The following is a 20,810-nucleotide window of genomic DNA, read 5'->3' as shown; positions in this document are numbered from 1 at the left end:
CAGAGGCGCAAATTTGGCAGAGGCGCAAATTTGGCAGAGGCGCAAATTTGGCAGAGGCGCAAATTTGGCAGAGGCGCAAATTTGGCAGAGGCGCAAATTTGGCAGAGGCGCAAATTTGGCAGAGGCGCAAATTTGGCAGAGGCGCAAATTTGGCAGAGGCGCAAATTTGGCAGAGGCGCAAATTTGGCAGAGGCGCAAATTTGGGAAAATCGCAAATTTGGGCACAACTGGACTAGGAAAATGAATCGGTTGGTAGGATGGGTTCAAGAGTGATGAGAAAAACGCAAAAATGGGAAAGAGGCAAGTGTGGGAAAGAGGCAAGTGTGGTGGGGACGACGACGACGCAAGTGTGGTGGGGACGACGACGACGACGCAAGTGTGGTGGGGACGACGACGACGACGACGACGCAAGTGTGGTGGGGACGACGACGACGACGACGCAAGTGTGGTGGGGACGACGACGACGACGACGCAAGTGTGGTGGGGACGACGACGACGACGACGCAAGTGTGGTGGGGACGACGACGACGACGACGCAAGTGTGGTGGGGACGACGACGACGACGACGCAAGTGTGGTGGGGACGACGACGACGACGACGACGCAAGTGTGGTGGGGACGACGACGACGACGACGCAAGTGTGGTGGGGACGACGACGACGACGACGCAAGTGTGGTGGGGACGACGACGACGACGACGCAAGTGTGGTGGGGACGACGACGACGACGACGCAAGTGTGGTGGGGACGACGACGACGACGACGACGACGCAAGTGTGGTGGGGACGACGACGACGACGACGCAAGTGTGGTGGGGACGACGACGACGACGACGACGCAAGTGTGGTGGGGACGACGACGCAAGTGTGGTGGGGACGACGACGACGACGACGACGCAAGTGTGGTGGGGACGACGACGACGACGACGACGCAAGTGTGGTGGGGACGACGACGACGACGACGACGCAAGTGTGGTGGGGACGACGACGACGACGACGACGCAAGTGTGGTGGGGACGACGACGACGACGACGACGCAAGTGTGGTGGGGACGACGACGACGACGACGACGCAAGTGTGGTGGGGACGACGACGACGACGACGACGCAAGTGTGGTGGGGACGACGACGACGACGACGACGCAAGTGTGGTGGGGACGACGACGACGACGACGACGCAAGTGTGGTGGGGACGACGACGACGACGACGACGCAAGTGTGGTGGGGACGACGACGACGACGACGACGCAAGTGTGGTGGGGACGACGACGACGACGACGACGCAAGTGTGGTGGGGACGACGACGACGACGACGACGCAAGTGTGGTGGGGACGACGACGACGACGACGACGCAAGTGTGGTGGGGACGACGACGACGACGACGACGACGACGCAAGTGTGGTGGGGACGACGACGACGACGACGACGCAAGTGTGGTGGGGACGACGACGACGACGACGACGCAAGTGTGGTGGGGACGACGACGACGACGACGACGCAAGTGTGGTGGGGACGACGACGACGACGACGACGCAAGTGTGGTGGGGACGACGACGACGACGACGACGCAAGTGTGGTGGGGACGACGACGACGACGACGACGCAAGTGTGGTGGGGACGACGACGACGACGACGACGCAAGTGTGGTGGGGACGACGACGACGACGACGACGCAAGTGTGGTGGGGACGACGACGACGACGACGACGCAAGTGTGGTGGGGACGACGACGACGACGACGACGCAAGTGTGGTGGGGACGACGACGACGACGACGACGCAAGTGTGGTGGGGACGACGACGACGACGACGCAAGTGTGGTGGGGACGACGACGATATTTGCGTTTTTCCCGTATTTGCGTTTTTCCCGTATTTGCGTTTTTCCCGTATTTGCGTTTTTCCCGTATTTGCGTTTTTCCCGTATTTGCGTTTTTCCCGTATTTGCGTTTTTCCCGTATTTGCGTTTTTCCCGTATTTGCGTTTGTCCCGTATTTGCGTTTGTCCCGTATTTGCGTTTGTCCCGTATTTGCGTTTGTCCCGTATTTGCGTTTGTCCCGTATTTGCGTTTGTCCCGTATTTGCGTTTGTCCCGTATTTGCGTTTGTCCCGTATTTGCGTTTGTCCCGTATTTGCGTTTGTCCCGTATTTGCGTTTGTCCCGTATTTGCGTTTGTCCCGTATTTGCGTTTGTCCCGTATTTGCGTTTGTCCCGTATTTGCGTTTGTCCCGTATTTGCGTTTGTCCCGTATTTGCGTTTGTCCCGTATTTGCGTTTGTCCCGTATTTGCGTTTGTCCCGTATTTGCGTTTGTCCCATATATGCGTTTGTCCCATATATGCGTTTGTCCCATATTTTCGATTTTTCCATATATGGGTTTTTTCCATATTTGTGTATTTCCCATGTTCTCGTATTTCCCATGTTCTCGTATTTCCCATGTTCTCGTATTTCCCATGTTCTCGTATTTCCCATGTTCTCGTATTTCCCATGTTCTCGTATTTCCCATGTTCTCGTATTTCCCATGTTCTCGTATTTCCCATGTTCTCGTATTTCCCATGTTCTCGTATTTCCCATGTTCTCGTATTTCCCATGTTCTCGTATTTCCCATGTTCTCGTATTTCCCATGTTCTCGTATTTCCCATGTTCTCGTATTTCCCATGTTCTCGTATTTCCCATGTTCTCGTATTTCCCATATTTCGTGAATCCTTGATGCTTCAGGCAATGTCCTACCAATCGAGTCTTTCCTCTTGTCAAGTTGTGCAACAAGTTTCTCTTCTCTCATATTTGCATTTATTCCATATTTGCATTTATCCCATATTTGCGTTTTTCCCATATTTGCGTTTTTCCCATATTTGCGTTTTTCCCATATTTGCGTTTTTCCCATATTTGCGTTTTTCCCATATTTGCGTTTTTCCCATATTTGCGTTTTTCCCATATTTGCGTTTTTCCCATATTTGCGTTTTTTCCCATATTTGCGTTTTTCCCCATATTTGCGTTTTTCCCCATATTTGCGTTTTTCCCCATATTTGCGTTTTTCCCCATATTTGCGTTTTTCCCCATATTTGCGTTTTTCCCCATATTTGCGTTTTTCCCCATATTTGCGTTTTTCCCCATATTTGCGTTTTTCCCCATATTTGCGTTTTTCCCCATATTTGCGTTTTTCCCCATATTTGCGTTTTTCCCCATATTTGCGTTTTTCCCCATATTTGCGTTTTTCCCCATATTTGCGTTTTTCCCCATATTTGCGTTTTTTCCCCATATTTGCGTTTTTTCCCCATATTTGCGTTTTTCCCCATATTTGCGTTTTTCCCCCATATTTGCGTTTTTCCCCCATATTTGCGTTTTTCCCCCATATTTGCGTTTTTCCCCCATATTTGCGTTTTTCCCCCATATTTGCGTTTTTCCCCCATATTTGCGTTTTTCCCCCATATTTGCGTTTTTCCCCCATATTTGCGTTTTTCCCCCATATTTGCGTTTTTCCCCCATATTTGCGTTTTTCCCCCATATTTGCGTTTTTCCCCCATATTTGCGTTTTTCCCCCATATTTGCGTTTTTCCCCCATATTTGCGTTTTTCCCCCATATTTGCGTTTTTCCCCCATATTTGCGTTTTTCCCCCATATTTGCGTTTTTCCCCCATATTTGCGTTTTTCCCCCATATTTGCGTTTTTCCCCCATATTTGCGTTTTTCCCCCATATTTGCGTTTTTCCCCCATATTTGCGTTTTTCCCCCATATTTGCGTTTTTCCCCCATATTTGCGTTTTTCCCCCATATTTGCGTTTTTTCCCCATATTTGCGTTTTTTCCCCATATTTGCGTTTTTTCCCCATATTTGCGTTTTTCCCATATTTGCTTTGAAAGGGTACAGTACCACCTGACATTGAGATTAGGTACAACATACTTTATTATTTTTGTCAGGACAACACATTTTTTTTTTTGTAAAATAACTGTTTCATTTAATACAGCGAAGCCGGATACCAGTGTGGGAAAGAATGACAATTTATTTATTTAATTGATCACATGTGCACTCCCAGAAAGTAAATCCCTACATCCAGTTTGGTGAGATCTGTGAAATGAATGAATGTATGGTCGTCTTCTAACCGCAGATAGTGAATGTGAATATATGATTATCTTTGAGACGATCCTTTGGCCACCTTTGGTGGGACCAAAGAGACGAAATTTACCTGAGCTTTCAGCAGAGGTGCGAGAGGACCTCTAAAAAGGCCATGTTTCAGCACTCTGCCGCTGGATCTTGTGCTGTTAAGACCTGTATTAGTTGTGCTCCGTAAAGACAAAAGAGTGGAGACATGGTATGCATGTGGAATATTTAAGAGTAGTTTGAAATAATAATTTCTCTATTTCAGGAACTTTTGTGGGGAGAATTACATGTCAGGTAGGTAATATTAATGGGATCGTAGTAATCTCGAACCAACTGTCACAATGAATGTTGAAATACTTCCGTGTGCTTAAGTTAAGCTGAATTACTAGCGTGTGTACAATAAGTTGAAATATTTAAGAGATAGCACGTGTACCATAAGTTGAAATATTTAAGAAATGGCGTGTGCAGGATTTGAAATTAGAGACGAGTACTTCCACGTGGTGAGTACTGTGTGAGTCTCAATCTGTGTATGAGACAAAAGATAAAGAGAAGTACTCGTCCATGGTATCAGTTGAGGACTCGCGTGTGTGATGAATACGTTCTTAATATTCCTTTGCGTGATATGATTCCATGTGACGATAGATTCAAACTCTGAGAGAGAAGCAAGGTGAGTTGGCCGTCTATCCAGCAACGCCACTTGGCTTGCATTGCACAGGAAGACGTGCATATATCTCCAGAGTTCATAGTAGGATAGTAGAATTACAAAGTGGGGCAGTGTCGTGTGAAACTGGGATAAATATTAATTGAAGCGGGAAAGCTGAAAGTGATAATGTTGTGACTATTCCCTGTGTAGTATTTCATATTGTAGTGTGGTGTACGTCATGTAATTTGGGTATGTCATGTAATTTGGGTATGTGTGGTTTGCATGGGAGAGTAGCGAGGTAGTTTCAAAAGATTAGTGGGTTATGCGTGTTCCTTTTGTACTGCTCAGTCTGGAGGAAAGTTTCGTGATGATGATTGTGAGAGTCGTAGTGTGAGAAATAATAAAAGATCCACTATCCTATCCAGAAAGTGCACTGTAGCGTTAAATAATTACGAGACCATAAGGTTGAGAATCACCAATGTTACGCCATGCCCACTGGGCGGAATTTATCATATGTTATTATTGTAGGTTATAGAATTTGTGTGTTTAGGTTATAGAATTTATCGGAATAAATAAGATAGTGAAAAGAAAAAGATTGGTGGACTTTTCCTTCGAATTGTATGTTGTCATGATGTCCCGAATTTATAATGTGTGCGCCATTCATATTTAGTGCGGTGGCCACGAGTTGATAAAAACCGTTAAATAAAAGACAAAAAGAAATTGTGGTATTGCCAGTGCGTAGTGAACAGTAAGAGTTCTGTAAATCACTGATAGTCAGTTATGTGTTTCTGTTGTGTGTTACTCATACAGGAGGACAATTTGCAACTTAATTGTGAGTACAAGATTTCATGTTACTCGGTAAATAAGAATGAATCCACTCGCTTGGCAGACCACTCATCTTGCAGGACTGACTGCCACAGTATGAGCAAGGCACGTGGGTGCATCTCATAATTTCGACCCTGCCAGGATATTTTGCCAGGATTTTGCTGTTAGGGTTTGCTGTTAAAAATTTTTTTTTTTTTGAATGTATTGTGATAGTGCTAAGGAGTAAAATTTTTTTTGTTTGCAATTTCTTTCTGGATTGGTGAGGATCTTTTATATTTTTTATGTAATTAATTGCTATATCGTCCAAGGCTGGAAGATCGTTTCATAATTTTTTCGCGTAATGTCCGTAGTAACTAGGTCGCAGTCGAAAAGTGTAGTCACCATGGAGAATAGTGATTCTGGGGTGAACGTAGCAGTGCAGCAGGAAGTACGTGTCGACCATGGGCTAATGAGCGGGAACAGCAAAGACTCGGAAGGGGCTGAATTGTTCAGTGGACTGGTGGCTAGGTGATCCTTTATGTGGCGGGCTTTGTCCACAAACGGGGGCTTTTCCCGACGACGCGGGCGAGCCGGGACTAGGTCAGGTATGCAGTGAAAGTGCAGCTACCCTTAGCGAAGCTACGGTTTCTCAGGCGAACGAGGTGAGCGCACCGAAAGTAGCAAATGACAATGTGCTACTGCAGTTTTTACAGAGGATGGATAGAGATAAAAGGGTGAGAGATAGGGTGTTTAAGGAAATATTGGAAGCCATGGATAAAGGTAATAAGGAAAGATGGGAAGCGATAGATAGAGATAGTAAGGAAAGTATGGAGGCATTGGATAAGGGAAATAAAGAGGCAATGAGGAAGGTACACTCAGTTATCGATGAGCGTCTGCCCGCAGTTAGTAATCGGTTAGATGAGGGGGAGAAGAATCTGGGTGTGTTGAAGCTAGTATGTGATGCCGTGAAAGAAAAAGTCAATAATTTGTAGGTACGAATAATTGCAATAGAGAGTGATATTACAGAACGTAGGGACATGTTGCCAGATGAGCGAATCAAAGAGGTACTGGAGGACTTACTTGCAGATAAACAAGGGGCATTAGACACCGTGGAAGCTCAAGTCACCCGGCAGGAAGTGGCGCTAAATAAACACAGGGATGAAGTTGTGGAGGTAGTGGTCAGAATGAATACGATTAGCGCAGATGTAGAAAAGATCAGTATGAGAGGCGAAACAGGCTCTGACAGTACGCAGCGAGAGGGTTATGCCGACCAGGAGGAGATACAATCACTATTACACTTTAAAGAGGCACAATTAGAAACAAATAGGAAACATAGGGAAGATCTTGCACAGTTGCAATTAGCGTGCAGTAGCGAAGGTGACACACCACCAGGTAGATTGCAGAGGGAGAGTGAGATAAATTCAAAAAACGAAAATAGGCAGGAAGCGGAAGACGAACTCAGAGAGTTAGAAGAACAGTTGTGTCGGATAAAACAGGTGGCAAACCCAACTGGGTGTAGTCCAAGGCTGTCTCAATTTCAAGAGTCATTACCTTCATCGTGTGGACAGCTCCTCAAAATGAAGATTGTGTGTAACCATTTGAGGGATGAGGCTAAGGCAAAAATGCAGGAAGTTATTAAGGACTGTAGTAGCTACAAGATATTCTGTGACAAGTTTTTAAATGAATTTTGGTCGAAAAGTCAGCAGGACCAGATTAAGGAAAGCATATTGATGATGCCAAATTGTAACGAAGGTGGTATTAGAGATGCAGTGTCGTGCTATCAGGAAATGCTGAGACGAAATAGGTATTTGGATGTGCCATACGAACCTGGGGAGTTCATTAGGATCTGTATAACGAAGTTGCCAGTGAAATTGCGCAGAGATATAGCGATAGCAGGCAGAGGCTTAGACGATTCTGCGTCATTTCAGCACTTGTTACAAGAATTGGGTAATGAGAGCAATATCGTGAACGGAGACACGACTCATAGGTCAGATAGTGTCGAGGATAGTTACGGCAGAAACTATCAGAATGACAGGAGAGCATGGAATCCTGGCATTTCTTTCTTGTCGTAATAGATTGATGGATAAGAGAATCAAATCCAACATATCAGCCCTTAACATCTTGCTTTAAAACACATGCTGCTGGCACTGAAAATTGTCTATGTAGCAGACATACTCTACTAATATGTAGGAATGCAAATACCATACTTCTGATCAGAGAATAAGACACTAGTGATGGCATCTGTTAGGCTGGTCTCTCAGAGCAAAATTTGCAAATTTTTATATCGAACACTAAAGTAAAAGGACTGTTTCCCCAAAAGAATCAGTTGCTAAAAATGTTAGATTAATGCCAATGAGTCCAGTTTAATTAGTGTGATTTGACTATTGCAGGTACTTAACACGTAATGTAAAAAGTAAACATTGTGATCTGTATGGAATAGGGTACGTTTATACTGCTGTTACAGGTAACATCAGTAATGTGATCGAAGTTTTTAAATTAGATGCCATTTGATCTATAGTATGTCATAGTCGTGGTGACAGTTATAATGAGGTGCTGTGTATGGTTGTTCGGAATCTGGTGTTAGTGAAAGAGGCCACTAGCACCAAAGTTTCTAACACTTGGGCTGTCCCATCTCTCCCAGCTTGTATATTCTCTGCACACATTTAATTTTCATGTAAGCTTAGATTCCTAACTAGCAAATACTTTACTGTGTATAGTGGACCATTCAGAGTGAGGCGGATTGTCTATGAAAATGCTGTACTGATTGAAACGATCAAGGGAAAACAATCTCGTGGGCTTCATCACATTTCTAACATCAAATTATGGAAAAGTGAAGGATAGATCGAAAGTAGGCAAGTTATGGTAGATAGTCAGTGTATTTATTTGTGGTGTGTAACGTTGTGCAGGGTCAAATCAAACATAAGAATTTTCAGGTGGGATGTCAGGAAGTATGAAGGAATAGACTGGTCGAATGAGTCATAAACAGGAGTCGACAGAGTGGTGTATGTACGTATTTTTTGTCATATGAATAAGGATCAAGCAGGAACGACGTGATGATTAATGAGTGGATAAAGATGGTAGATAGTGAGAGAAGCGACGTGATAAATAGTAGTTGATAAAGGTGATATTATGCGAGGTGCCAGGGCTAGCAGTGTATTTAACACTAAATTCTAGAATCTACATATGTAAATCATGCTCTAACCCCCCCCCCCTATTCTAACTCCAACTTTTGCTGTTGCACAAGGATAAAAAAATATACGCGAACTGACTGTAATCAACCCTGCAAGTGGAGTAGAAAAGAGTTTGGCACCTGCAATAATTTAATTTGATAAATAAGTTAAATAAACGAAGGTTTCATTAACATAGTGAGGAATGATCGGTTTGCTCTACCGATTAACAGAATGTAAGTTCTGTCCAAAATAACAATATAATTTATTAAGACTAAACACAAAATACTAAACCAAAACACATGAAACTTTTACAATACATCAAATTGGCTCAAATGGGATACTCATACAAACACTGTAAAGGTGAAGTTGTCCCTAAACTAGATTGTGAGGTTTAAGACGAAGTGGTATGTGGAGCCATTTCCTTGCTACTCAAATCATAAGAGAGACACACAACTAACCCAACATTAATTGCTGGTACTCAAGACAGAACAAAGTTAGAAAAAGACGAACAGGCGCGCTCTGCTGAGCTCTGATTATCAAATAGGAAAATCCCTATCTGCCGGTGCTGCGGACATACATTACCAAACTGTCTTCTTAACTGCCAGAACACGATCTGGCGTACCGTAGGCGATGGCTGGTTGCTTCGACATCCTCGACCAAAAGGCAAGAGCCGACTACCCACAAGAGGCCGAACACAGAACATTCCCGCCCCCACGACAGTGGCCGTGGTTAAACGTTCCAATCAGCAACTCGAAAACCGGCGGAAAATTCCACCCCATTGCCGGGGCACTACCATTCCACCAATGGAGATTCTTGGCGCCAATTTCTGCGCTGATTTTGCTACGTCACGGAGCTATGCCCTGAGCAAGCCAATCACAGTTACTATTTTGCAGAAAGCGCGGGAATTTTCCCGCCACAACTGCCTGGGTACACAAGTCATTCCCACGCCTTGCTGGTAGCCCGCCAGAAAGCGTTTTCGCTAAGTTTCTGCGAAGTAACGGAACCTCTAGCCCAGCCGCTACTTCAGGCCCCAGCGGGCGTGTCTCTTGACAATGTCGGCGTCTGGAAAGCATTCACTCGACTGCCTCACACACGTCGGCTTAACCCTCTCGAGATCAGTGGAGCCCGCCTGTCACCGGACCACCTGGGTGACGAGAGACGCTGCGTGGGAAGTCCGCGTGTGAAGGAATAGCAACTTTCCACCGCATGCAATTAGAGAGGAGAATCGTAAGATAGAAATATGAGAGGGGGCTCATGCCACCTCTCAATTTAAGGAGAGAAGCGACATGAAGCAGTGTGATTAATAAAGAGAGATTCGACGTGATGAAACAGTGGTAAATAAAGGTGAGTAGAACTAATAATGTGGAGATGTCTTAGAGGTATGTTACAGAGAGGCCTATGTATGCTGCAATCGAGATTGATGCGAATGGTGAAGGAAGACCAGGAAATCATGGAGTAATCGACGGACGGAGAGCCGAAATACAAATGAAGAGATGAGGACAACTGTACAACGTGAAAGGACATAAAGGGAGTATGAGATCCAGATGGTGAACGTTGTGGAATACTGACGTAAGATGTAATATAAGTGTAAATCTAATTCTTACCATAACATTTGCTATATGAAAAAAATAATTTTTGTTGTTGTTGTTGAAGCCTGGTACGAGTATAACTAATCAATACGGTACCAAGAATGTGTCCAGTTATTTTGTAGGATGAATAATTTGTGTATTTTTTGTTCTTAGATGAAATGTCGCAATTCTAAATTGATATTTAGCGGGATGAATAATCGGTAAAGTGAATGCAGAGGTAAGCCGATGGAGAGAGGTGCCAGAGTGAAAGGACGAATTCGGAGACTGGAAAGCTATCTCCGAAACAGCTTCATGTGTTATGTGGTTGAGTATAAGGGAGCAAAGGTACGGTATGTTGTCGTGAGTGTGGTGGTGTTAAGGTTAGCTGTTAGTGTATTAATGGACTGAATGAGAAGGAAAATGTGATGTCTGGTGAGTGAGAGTCGTAGAGTAGTGTGATCAATGCGCACACTCCTGTAAAGGGGATGCTACCGATCCATAACTAAAACACTATTGTGTTATTGTTTGATTTGGATGAACCTCGATGGCAGGTCAGGATCTGGCATCGCGTGGATGGTACATACATGTCCTAGAAATGTTATATATAATAAAAAGGTAAAATGTATAAAGAGATACTAATTTCAGTCTGTCACAAGCACAAAGGTGCAATGTATGTTGTAGATTTAGAGTCATCAGTTTCTAAAATGTTTATTGTTTTAGGATGTTAAAGTAGTTTAATATTTAATAACATGTGGTAGGTAATTGTGAACTGTGTAGATTATTTCTTATTTTTTCGTTAGAACACTTTCAAGGGGTAATAATTTCAGTCTGTCACAAGCACAAAGGTTCATTGTATATTGCAGTTTTTTGAATCAACAGTTTCTAATATTTTCACTGTGATAGGATGTTAGAGTAGTCTACTATTTTATATTGTAATTATGAGCTGTATAGATTGTGTATTATTCCTTTTTCTTTAACACTTTCATGTTTTGTATGAGGGACGACAGGTACAATCAATAGCACAAGTGTGGGCTGTGTATAGAAAAGGGATAAGTGTTGATGTTGTGTGTTTAGAAGACTAGGGTGTATGATTTTGTTTTTTTTTAGAACAAAGATTCTCTTATTACCAATGTATCTAATAGATCATACATGTAATCAATGAGTATTTAAATACTGTAAGAATATCCTTTTGTCTGTAATGTTGCGAGATGCACGGAAGGGTCTGACTGATTGGGTGTCGTAACGCCCATACCGCTAGTGGGGCGAAGCTGACGTCGCCATGGGAGAGGTGACAAAGCCGCAGCACTCCCCACTCCACTGCCGGTCGGGGTACACTCCACGCGCCCGCTACAGCAGGTCAACGGCCTGGGGCGACACGCACGTACCACTGGCCATTCGTAAGTTCCGGCACCTTTACGACTGGGGAAAGTATCCCGCGGAGGCAACAGCGGGTGGTTTCTTCTGCTCAACGGCGGATCGACAGCAGAATGAACGACGCACGGCAGAGTCCGGTGGGCATTTGTTACCAGCAACTATTAACTAGTACTGGACCGTGGAGCTGTAAAGCAAGATGACTGCTCGTATGTCTCCATAAGGTGGAAAGTGAAGGAGTGGTGTTTCCACGTTGTGAGTGGTGGAAAAGATTTGTCATTAGCAGACAGGACGATCGTTTTGATTTGTCTTGACCACTGAACGTTGGGATCCATAAACTTTTGGCAGTGACTTGTTAAGTGTGCTTTGTGAATTGCATGTGGGACGCTTGGTTTACTTAAAGAGGACAGTTGTCGTTTGGTGACTAATTATTGTCTGAACGCAAGAAACTAAAGTGGGACATTGACATTTGCATTTGTAGTGGGAGACATTTCTTTAATTGGTGCGGGAATAAGTGCTGTTTGTTGGAACTGACGACTTTTAATTACACTATGAACTGAAAGGACAGAACCGTGGGTAATAGCAGTTGTAGCCGCGCGGGATTAGCCGAGCGGTCTGGGGCGTTGCAGTCATGGACTGTGCGGCTGATCCCGGCGGAGGTTCGAGTCCTCCCTCGGGCATGGGTGTGTGTGTTTGTCCTTAGGATAATTTAGGTTAAGAAGTGTGTAAGCTTTGGGACTGATGACCTTAGCAGTTAAGTTCCGTAAGATTTCACACACATTTTAAAAAAAAAATAGCAGTTGTAGGGCCATTTTTGGACGACGAGATTCGTGTGGATGGTACTCTGAGAGTGACTATGACATTTGTGTTTAATGTGAGATACAGTTTACTGTTCAGTGCGTGTTCAAAATGCCGATTTGAGTGACCTAAAGACTTTCGTCCGGGTAACCATGGGAGAGCTTTGACACCGAGACAGTGTTTCTAGGACAACTATCAGCAACTTTTTGATCCCAAGAAAATCACAGAATGAAATGTTTCCGTGTGACTCGCAAGGTAGGGAATAATGTATTTGTAATTGTGTAAATGTTTTTTTATATGTTTCATTCCTGAAGGGACAGCAAGTGTAATTGTATTTCATTAACATTTGTGTTTAGAATAGTTAGTGTTTTTGTTTTTGTTTGTTCTGGGTTACCAGTTCACGTAGCATGTTTATTAGAATATTTGGTACAATGATGCTTTAATTATTAGCCAGTGGCGTAATAGTAACATAGCGGCTCTTGTTGCATTGGTCAGTAAGGTTGTCACAGGGGACAAGAGTTTGCATTGCACAACAAATATCGGAATTAACTGATGTATTTTGATGTCGTGGACAGTAATAATCTTGTTGGTGTGTTGACTGAAGCCACTTATTTGCATTATCACAGTGGTGATATTTCACATTAAAGTGTAACGAAGGCTAGTCGAAATGCAAGTTCTTGTCGTCCAAATGTGTAACAACAGAGAAATCAGCAGTAGAGTAAGATACGAGAGCTACTGATGGATTCAAGCACTTATTGCTAAACTATTTACTGCGTATATTGATCAAAGTTGATGGACTGACTGGCTCAGCAGCAGGTATTTGTACTGGTGGAAAAGGATAAGGTTAAACTCACAGTCGAGTAGTGGTGGCAATTGCTTAGGTGATGACAGTTAATGAGGTATGACATGATGTCTTAGACGAACTATATTACGTAACCAGTATGTAACTTGTGGTATATTTCACTGTTTTTCTTCTCAGTTTTATTTCTCTGTAGGTTTGATGTATATTTTACAGTAATGGTATGGAGCCTGACATTCTACATGTAACTAGTGTACGCAATGTTTTTCTTTTGTTGATTTTTTTTTGTATTTAGACTTTGCTGTGTGAAGGTTTTTACCCCGCAATTTATGAATGTCAGATTACTTGTTCTGTGTTTGGACGGTGACCCATTTAAAATTTCATGAGTACAATTAGTATTTTTTTTATTTGTCATAGAATTAGTGAAGTTTGGATTACTCATAAAAATAACGAAGATCCCAGTAACTAAGCAAATTTTTATCTCAACATTACTTTTTATTTGTATGATGTAATGTTTTATTTGTCATGTGGATTGTTGTAAATTTGTATGTGTACGTTACTCCGGATTGTGGAGAGTAGTACAATAATGCAACAACTGTGTCAATAATTTGGTAAAGTAACAGCATTTGGTCGTCTATTTGAGGTCACCAGGAGCTAAGGTCTCCTCCTGGTAATTTTGATGACTTGCTACGTTTGTTCTAATACAGTTTTCTTAAAAAAATGTTCGGAACTACCCTCGCATTGCAAGGATAGTATTGTGCCATTTTTTTCTGCATGGGTAGCCAGTGGTGAAAGGGTACAGTACCGCCCGACATTGAAAATAGGTACAACATACTTCATTATTTTTGTCAGAACAACATATTTTTTTTGTAAAATAACTCAATTTCAATTAATACAGTGAAGCCGGATACCAGTGTGAGAAAGAATGACAATTTATTTATTTAATTGATCACATGTGCACTCCCACAAAGTAAATCCCTACATCCAGTTTGGTGAGATCTGTGAAATGAATGAATGTATGGTCGTCTCCTAACCGCAGATAGTGAATGTGAATATATGATCATCTTTGAGACGATCCTTTGGCCACCTTTGGTGGGACCAAAGAGATGAAATTTACCTGAGCTTTGAGCGCCTGAAATGTGGCTGACCAATACGGTAGCAAGGTGCTCCCACACTTCAGCAGAGGTGCGAGAGGACCTCTAAAACGGCCATGTTTCAGCACTCTGCCGCTGGATCTTGTGCTGTTAAGACCTGTCTTAGCTGTGCTCCGTAAAGACAAAAGAGTGGAGACATGGTATGCATGTGGAATATTTAAGAGTAGTTTGAAATAATAATTTCTCTATTTCAGGAACTTTTGTGGGGAGAATTACTTTTCAGGCAGGTAATATTAATGGGATCGTAGTAATCTCGGAAGTGACCAACGGTCACAACGAAACCACGTGTAGCAAAGAGTTGAAATACTTCCGTGTGCTTAAGTTAAGCTGAATTACTAGCGTGTGTACAATAAGTTGAAATATTTAAGAAATAGCATGTGTACCATAAGCTGAAATATTTAAGAAATGGCGTGTGCAGGACTTGAAATTAGAGACGAGTACTTCCACGTGGTGAGTACTGTATGAGTCTCAATCTGTGTATGAGACAAAGGATAAAGAGAAGTACTCGTCCATGGTATCAGTTGAGGACTCGCGTGTGTGATGTTCTTAACATTACTTTGCGTGATATGATTCCGTGTGACGCTAGATTCAAACTCTGAGAGAGAAGCAAGGTGAGTCGGCCGTCTATCCAGCAACGCCACTTGGCTTGCATTGCACAGGAAGACGTGCATATATCACCAGAGTTCATAGTAGGAAAGTAGAATTACGAAGTGGGGCCAAGTCGTGTGAAACTGGGATAAATATTAATTGAAGTGGGAAAGCTGAAAGGGATAATGTTGTGACTATTCCCTGTGTAGTATTTCATATTGTAGTGTGGTGTATGTCATGTAATTTGGGTATGTGTGGTTTGCATGGGAGAGTAGCGAGGTAGTTTCAAAAGATTAGTGGGTTATGCGTGTTCCTTTTGTACTGCTCGGTCTGGAGGAAAGTTTCGTGATGATGATTGTGAGAGTCGTAGTGTGAGAAATAATAATAGATCCACCATCCTATCCAGAAAATGCACTGTAGCGTTAAACAATTACGAGACCATAAGGTAGAGAATCACCAATGTTACGCCATGCCCACTGGGCGGAATATCTCATGTGTTATTGTTGTAGGTTATACAATTTGTGTGTTTAGGTTATAGAATTTATCGGAATAAATAAGATAGTGAAAAGAAAAAGATTGGTGGACTTTTCCATCGAATTGTATGTTGTCATGATGTCCGGAATTTATAATATGGGAAAAACGCAAATATGGGAAAAACGCAAATATGGGAAAAACGCAAATATGGCAAAAACGTAAAAATTGGGAAAATCGCAAATATTGGGAAAATCGCAAATATTGGGAAAATCGCAAATATTGGGAAAATCGAAAATATTGGGAAAATCGCAAATATTGGGAAAATCGCAAATATTGGGAAAATCGCAAATATTGGGAAAATCGCAAATATTGGGAAAATCGCAAATATTGGGAAAATCGCAAATATTGGGAAAATCGCAAATATTGGGAAAATCGCAAATATTGGGAAAATCGCAAATATTGGGAAAATCGCAAATATTGGGAAAATCGCAAATATGGGAAAATCGCAAAAATCGGAATATCGCAAAAATCGGAAAATCGCAAATATGGCAGATGAGAATTTTGTGTTACAACTTGACTAGAAGAAGGTAGGATGGATTCACGAGTAATGTGAAAAACGCAAATATTGCAAGAACGCAAATATGTGGAAAACGCAAATATGGGAAAAACGCAAAATATGGGACAAACGCAAAATATGGGACAAACGCAAAATAGCGAAAACCGCAAAATAGGGAAAACCGCCGGATAGGGAAAACCGCAAAAATGGGAAAACCGCAAAAATGGGAAAACCGCAAAAATGGGAAAACCGCAAAAATGGGAAAACCGCAAAAATGGGAAAACCGCAAAAATGGGAAAACCGCAAAAATGGGAAAACCGCAAAAATGGGAGAACCGCAAAAATGGGAGAACCGCAAAAATGGGAGAACCGCAAAAATGGGAGAACCGCAAAAATGGAAGAACCGCAAAAATGGAAGAACGCAAATATGGGAAAATCGCACATGTGAGGGAATCACAAATATGGGAAAAAAGTAAATACGGGGAAAATGCCAGTATGGGAAAATTGCAGTTATGGAAAACGCAACTGTGGGGAAAACGCAACTGTGGGGAAGGCGCAGATGTGGGTGGGGAAGGCGCAGATGTGGGTGGGGAAGGCGCAGATGTGGGGAAATGACACTTATAAAGGAAACGCAAATATGTGAAAAACGCAAATATGTGAAAAATGCAAATATGGGAAAAACGCAAATATGTGAAAAATGCAAATATGGGAAAAATGCAAATATGGGAAAAACGCAAATATGTGAAAAATGCAAATATGGGAAAAACGCAAATATGTGAAAAATGCAAATATGGGAAAAACGCAAATATGTGAAAAATGCAAATATGGGAAAAACGCAAATATGTTAAAAATGCAAATATGGGAAAAACGCAAATATGTGAAAAATGCAAATATGGGAAAAACGCAAATATGTGAAAACACCGAATTTCGGAAAACCGCAGAAATCGGAAAATCGCAAAAATCGAAGAAACGCAAATTTGGCAGAAGAGAATTTTCTGGCACGACTCGAAGAAGGTGTCGGTTGGTAGGACGGGTTCATGAGTAATGTGAAAAGTGCAAATACGGGAAAAGCGCAAATATGGGAAAAACGCAAATATGGGGGAAACATAACTTTGGGAGAAATGCAAATATGGGAGAAACGCAAATATGAGAAAAATGCAAATATGAGAAAAATGCAAATAAGGGAAAATCGCAGATATGGGAAAATCGCAAATACGGGAAAAATGCAGATATGGTAAAATCGCAAATATGGGAAAATCTCAAATAAGGGAAACGCAAATAAGGGAAAGCGCAAATGTGGGAAGAACGCAAATATGGGAAAAACTCACAAATTAGAAAACCGCAAAAATGGGACAGCCGAAAAAATCGGATAATCGCAAATATCGGAAAATCGCGAAAATGGCAGAATAGAATTTTGTTGCACAACTTGACTAGAAGAAGGAATCGGTTGGTAAGATGGGTTCATGAGTAATGCGAAAAACGCAAAAATGGGATGAACGCAAATATGGGAAAAACGAAAATATGGGAAAAGTGGACAGATGGGGGAAACGCAAATATGGGAAAAATGCAAATATGGGAAAACGCAATTAGGAGATAATCGCAAATATGGAAAAAACGCATATATGGGAAAAACGCAAATACTGAAAAATCGCACATATAAGGGGAAACGCAAATATGGACAAAACGCAAATATGAATAAATGGAAATATGGAAAAAAGGCATATATGGATAAAAAGCAAAAATGGGAAAATCGCAAATATGGGAAAATCGCAAATATGGGAAAAACGCAAATATGGGAAAATCGCACATATAAGGGAAACGCAAATATGGGAAATAAGCAAATAAGGGGAAAACGCATATATAGGAAAAACGGAAATAAGGGAAAACGCAAATATGGGAAAAATGTATATATGGGAAAATCGCACATACAAGGGAAACGCAAATATGGGAACACGCAAATATAGGTAAATCTCAAGTATGGGAAAATCTCATGTACGGGAAAAACGCAAATATGTGAAAAACGCAAATAAGGAAAGAATGCAAGTATGGGAAAAACACAAATATGGGAAAATCGCACATATAAGGGACACGCAAGTATAGGAAATACGGAAATATAGGAAATACGCAAATATGCGAAATATGCAAATATTCAGAAATGCAAATACAGGAAAAACGCAAAAATGGAAAAAACGCAAATATGGGAAAATCACACATATAAGGGAAACACAAATATGGGAAAATCGTACATATAAGGGAAACACAAATATGGGAAAATCGCAAATATGGGAAAACGCAAATACGGTAAAATCGCAAATATGGGAAAACGCAAATATAAAAAAAACACTAAAATAGGAGAAACGCAGATAAGGTTAAGTCGCACATCTAAGGTAAACGCAAATAAGGGAAAAACGCAAATATGGGAAAACGAAGAAACGCGAAAATAACAGAAAAAGAAAAACCGCAATAATGGGAAAACAGCAAATACTGGAAAACCGCAGAAATCGGAAAATCGCAAAAATCGAAAAAACGCAAATATGGCAGAGGGAATTTTGTGGCACAACTTGACTAGAAGAAGGCATCAGTTAATAGGATGGGTTCATGAGTAATGTGAAAAACTCAAATATGTGAAAAAAGCAAATTTGGGAATAACACAAATTTGGGAAAAACGCAAATATTGTAGAAATGCAAATATGGGAGAAATGCAGACATGGGAGAAATGCAGACATGGGAGAAATGCAGACATGGGAGAAATGCAGGCATGGGAGAAATGCAGGCATGGGAGAAACGCAGGCATGGGAGATACGCAGGCATGGGAGATACGCAGGCATGGGAGATACGCAGGCATGGGAGATACGCAGGCATGGGAGATACGCAGGCATGGGAGATACGCAGGCATGGGAGATACGCAGGCATGGGAGATACGCAGGCATGGGAGATACGCAGGCACGGGAGATACGCAGGCACGGGAGATACGCAGGCACGGGAGATACGCAGGCACGGGAGATACGCAGGCACGGGAGATACGCAGGCACGGGAGATACGCAGGCACGGGAGATACGCAGGCACGGGAGATACGCAGGCACGGGAGATACGCAGGCACGGGAGATACGCAGGCACGGGAGATACGCAGGCACGGGAGATACGCAGGCACGGGAGATACGCAGGCACGGGAGATACGCAGGCACGGGAGATACGCAGGCACGGGAGATACGCAGGCACGGGAGATACGCAGGCACGGGAGATACGCAGGCACGGGAGATACGCAGGCACGGGAGATACGCAGGCACGGGAGATACGCAGGCACGGGAGATACGCAGGCACGGGAGATACGCAGGCACGGGAGATACGCAGGCACGGGAGATACGCAGGCACGGGAGATACGCAGGCACGGGAGATACGCAGGCACGGGAGATACGCAGGCACGGGAGATACGCAGGCACGGGAGATACGCAGGCACGGGAGATACGCAGGCACGGGAGAAACGCAGGCACGGGAGAAACGCAGGCACGGGAGAAACGCAGGCACGGGAGAAACGCAGGCACGGGAGAAACGCAGGCACGGGAGAAACGCAGGCACGGGAGAAACGCAGGCACGGGAGAAACGCAGGCACGGGAGAAACGCAGGCACGGGAGAAACGCAGGCACGGGAGAAACGCAGGCACGGGAGAAACGCAGGCACGGGAGAAACGCAGGCACGGGAGAAACGCAGGCACGGGAGAAACGCAGGCACGGGAGAAACGCAGGCACGGGAGAAACGCAGGCACGGGAGAAACGCAGGCACGGGAGAAACGCAAATATGGGAATATCACACATATGAGGGAAACACAAATATGGGAAATATGCAAATGTGGGAAAATCGCACATATGAGGGAAACACAAATATGGGAAATATGCAAATGTGGGAAAATCGCACATGTGGGGAAAATGCAAATATGGGAAGAACACAAATATGGGAAAAATGCGAATCTGGGAAGAACACAAATATGGGAAAAATGCGAATCTGGGAAGAACACAAATATGGGAAAAATGCGAATCTGGGAAGAACACAAATATGGGAAAAATGCGAATCTGGGAAGAACACAAATATGGGAAAAATGCGAATCTGGGAAGAACACAAATATGGGAAAAATGCGAATCTGGGAAGAATTAAAAACTTGAGAAAACCGCAAATAACGGGAAAAACGCAAATATTGGAAAAAAACAAAATTCGGAAAATCGCAAAAGTCGGAAAATCGCTGATATGGCAGAATAGAATTTTGTGTCACGACTAGAAGAAGGAATCGGTTGGTAGGATGGGTCCATGAGTAATGCGAAAAACGCAAATATTGGAAAAACGCAAATATGGGAAAAACGCAAAAATGGGAAAAACGCAAAAATGGGAAAAACGCAAATATAGCAAAAACGCAAATATAGCAAAAACGCAAATATGGGAAAAACGCAAAAATGGGAAAAACGCAAAAATGGGAAAAACGCAAAAATGGGAAAAACGCAAAAATGGGAAAAACGCAAATATAGCAAAAACGCAAATATGGGAAAAACGCAAATATGGGCAAACTGCAAGTGTGGGCAAACCGCAAGTGTGGGCAAACCGCAAGTGTGGGCAAACCGCAAGTGTGGGCAAACCGCAAGTGTGGGCAAACCGCAAGTGTGGGCAAACCGCAAGTGTGGGCAAACCGCAAGTGTGGGCAAACCGCAAGTGTGGGCAAACCGCAAGTGTGGGCAAACCGCAAGTGTGGGCAAACCGCAAGTGTGGGCAAACCGCAAGTGTGGGCAAACCGCCAGTATGGGAAAAACGCAAAAA

The 20,810-nt window shown here is 43.1% G+C and overlaps 1 protein-coding gene across 1 annotated transcript in view; it reads left to right on the top strand.

Moving 5' to 3' along the window:
- The first annotated feature begins 289 nt into the window (after window positions 1-289).
- LOC124545654 (sarcoplasmic reticulum histidine-rich calcium-binding protein) overlaps window positions 290-20,810 on the top strand; it is a 77,936-nt gene continuing 57,415 nt past the window's right edge. Inside the window, exon 1 of the mRNA XM_047124600.1 lies at window positions 290-1,778. Within this exon, the coding sequence (XP_046980556.1) occupies window positions 290-1,778 (1,489 nt within the window). The remainder of the gene's footprint in view (window positions 1,779-20,810) is intronic.

This window comes from Schistocerca americana, chromosome 8 (genome assembly GCF_021461395.2).
Source record: "Schistocerca americana isolate TAMUIC-IGC-003095 chromosome 8, iqSchAmer2.1, whole genome shotgun sequence".
Taxonomy (NCBI): Eukaryota; Metazoa; Arthropoda; class Insecta; order Orthoptera; family Acrididae; genus Schistocerca; species Schistocerca americana.
The sequence above is the reverse complement of the archived record's forward strand: the minus strand, read 5'-3'. Positions and strand labels throughout refer to the sequence as shown.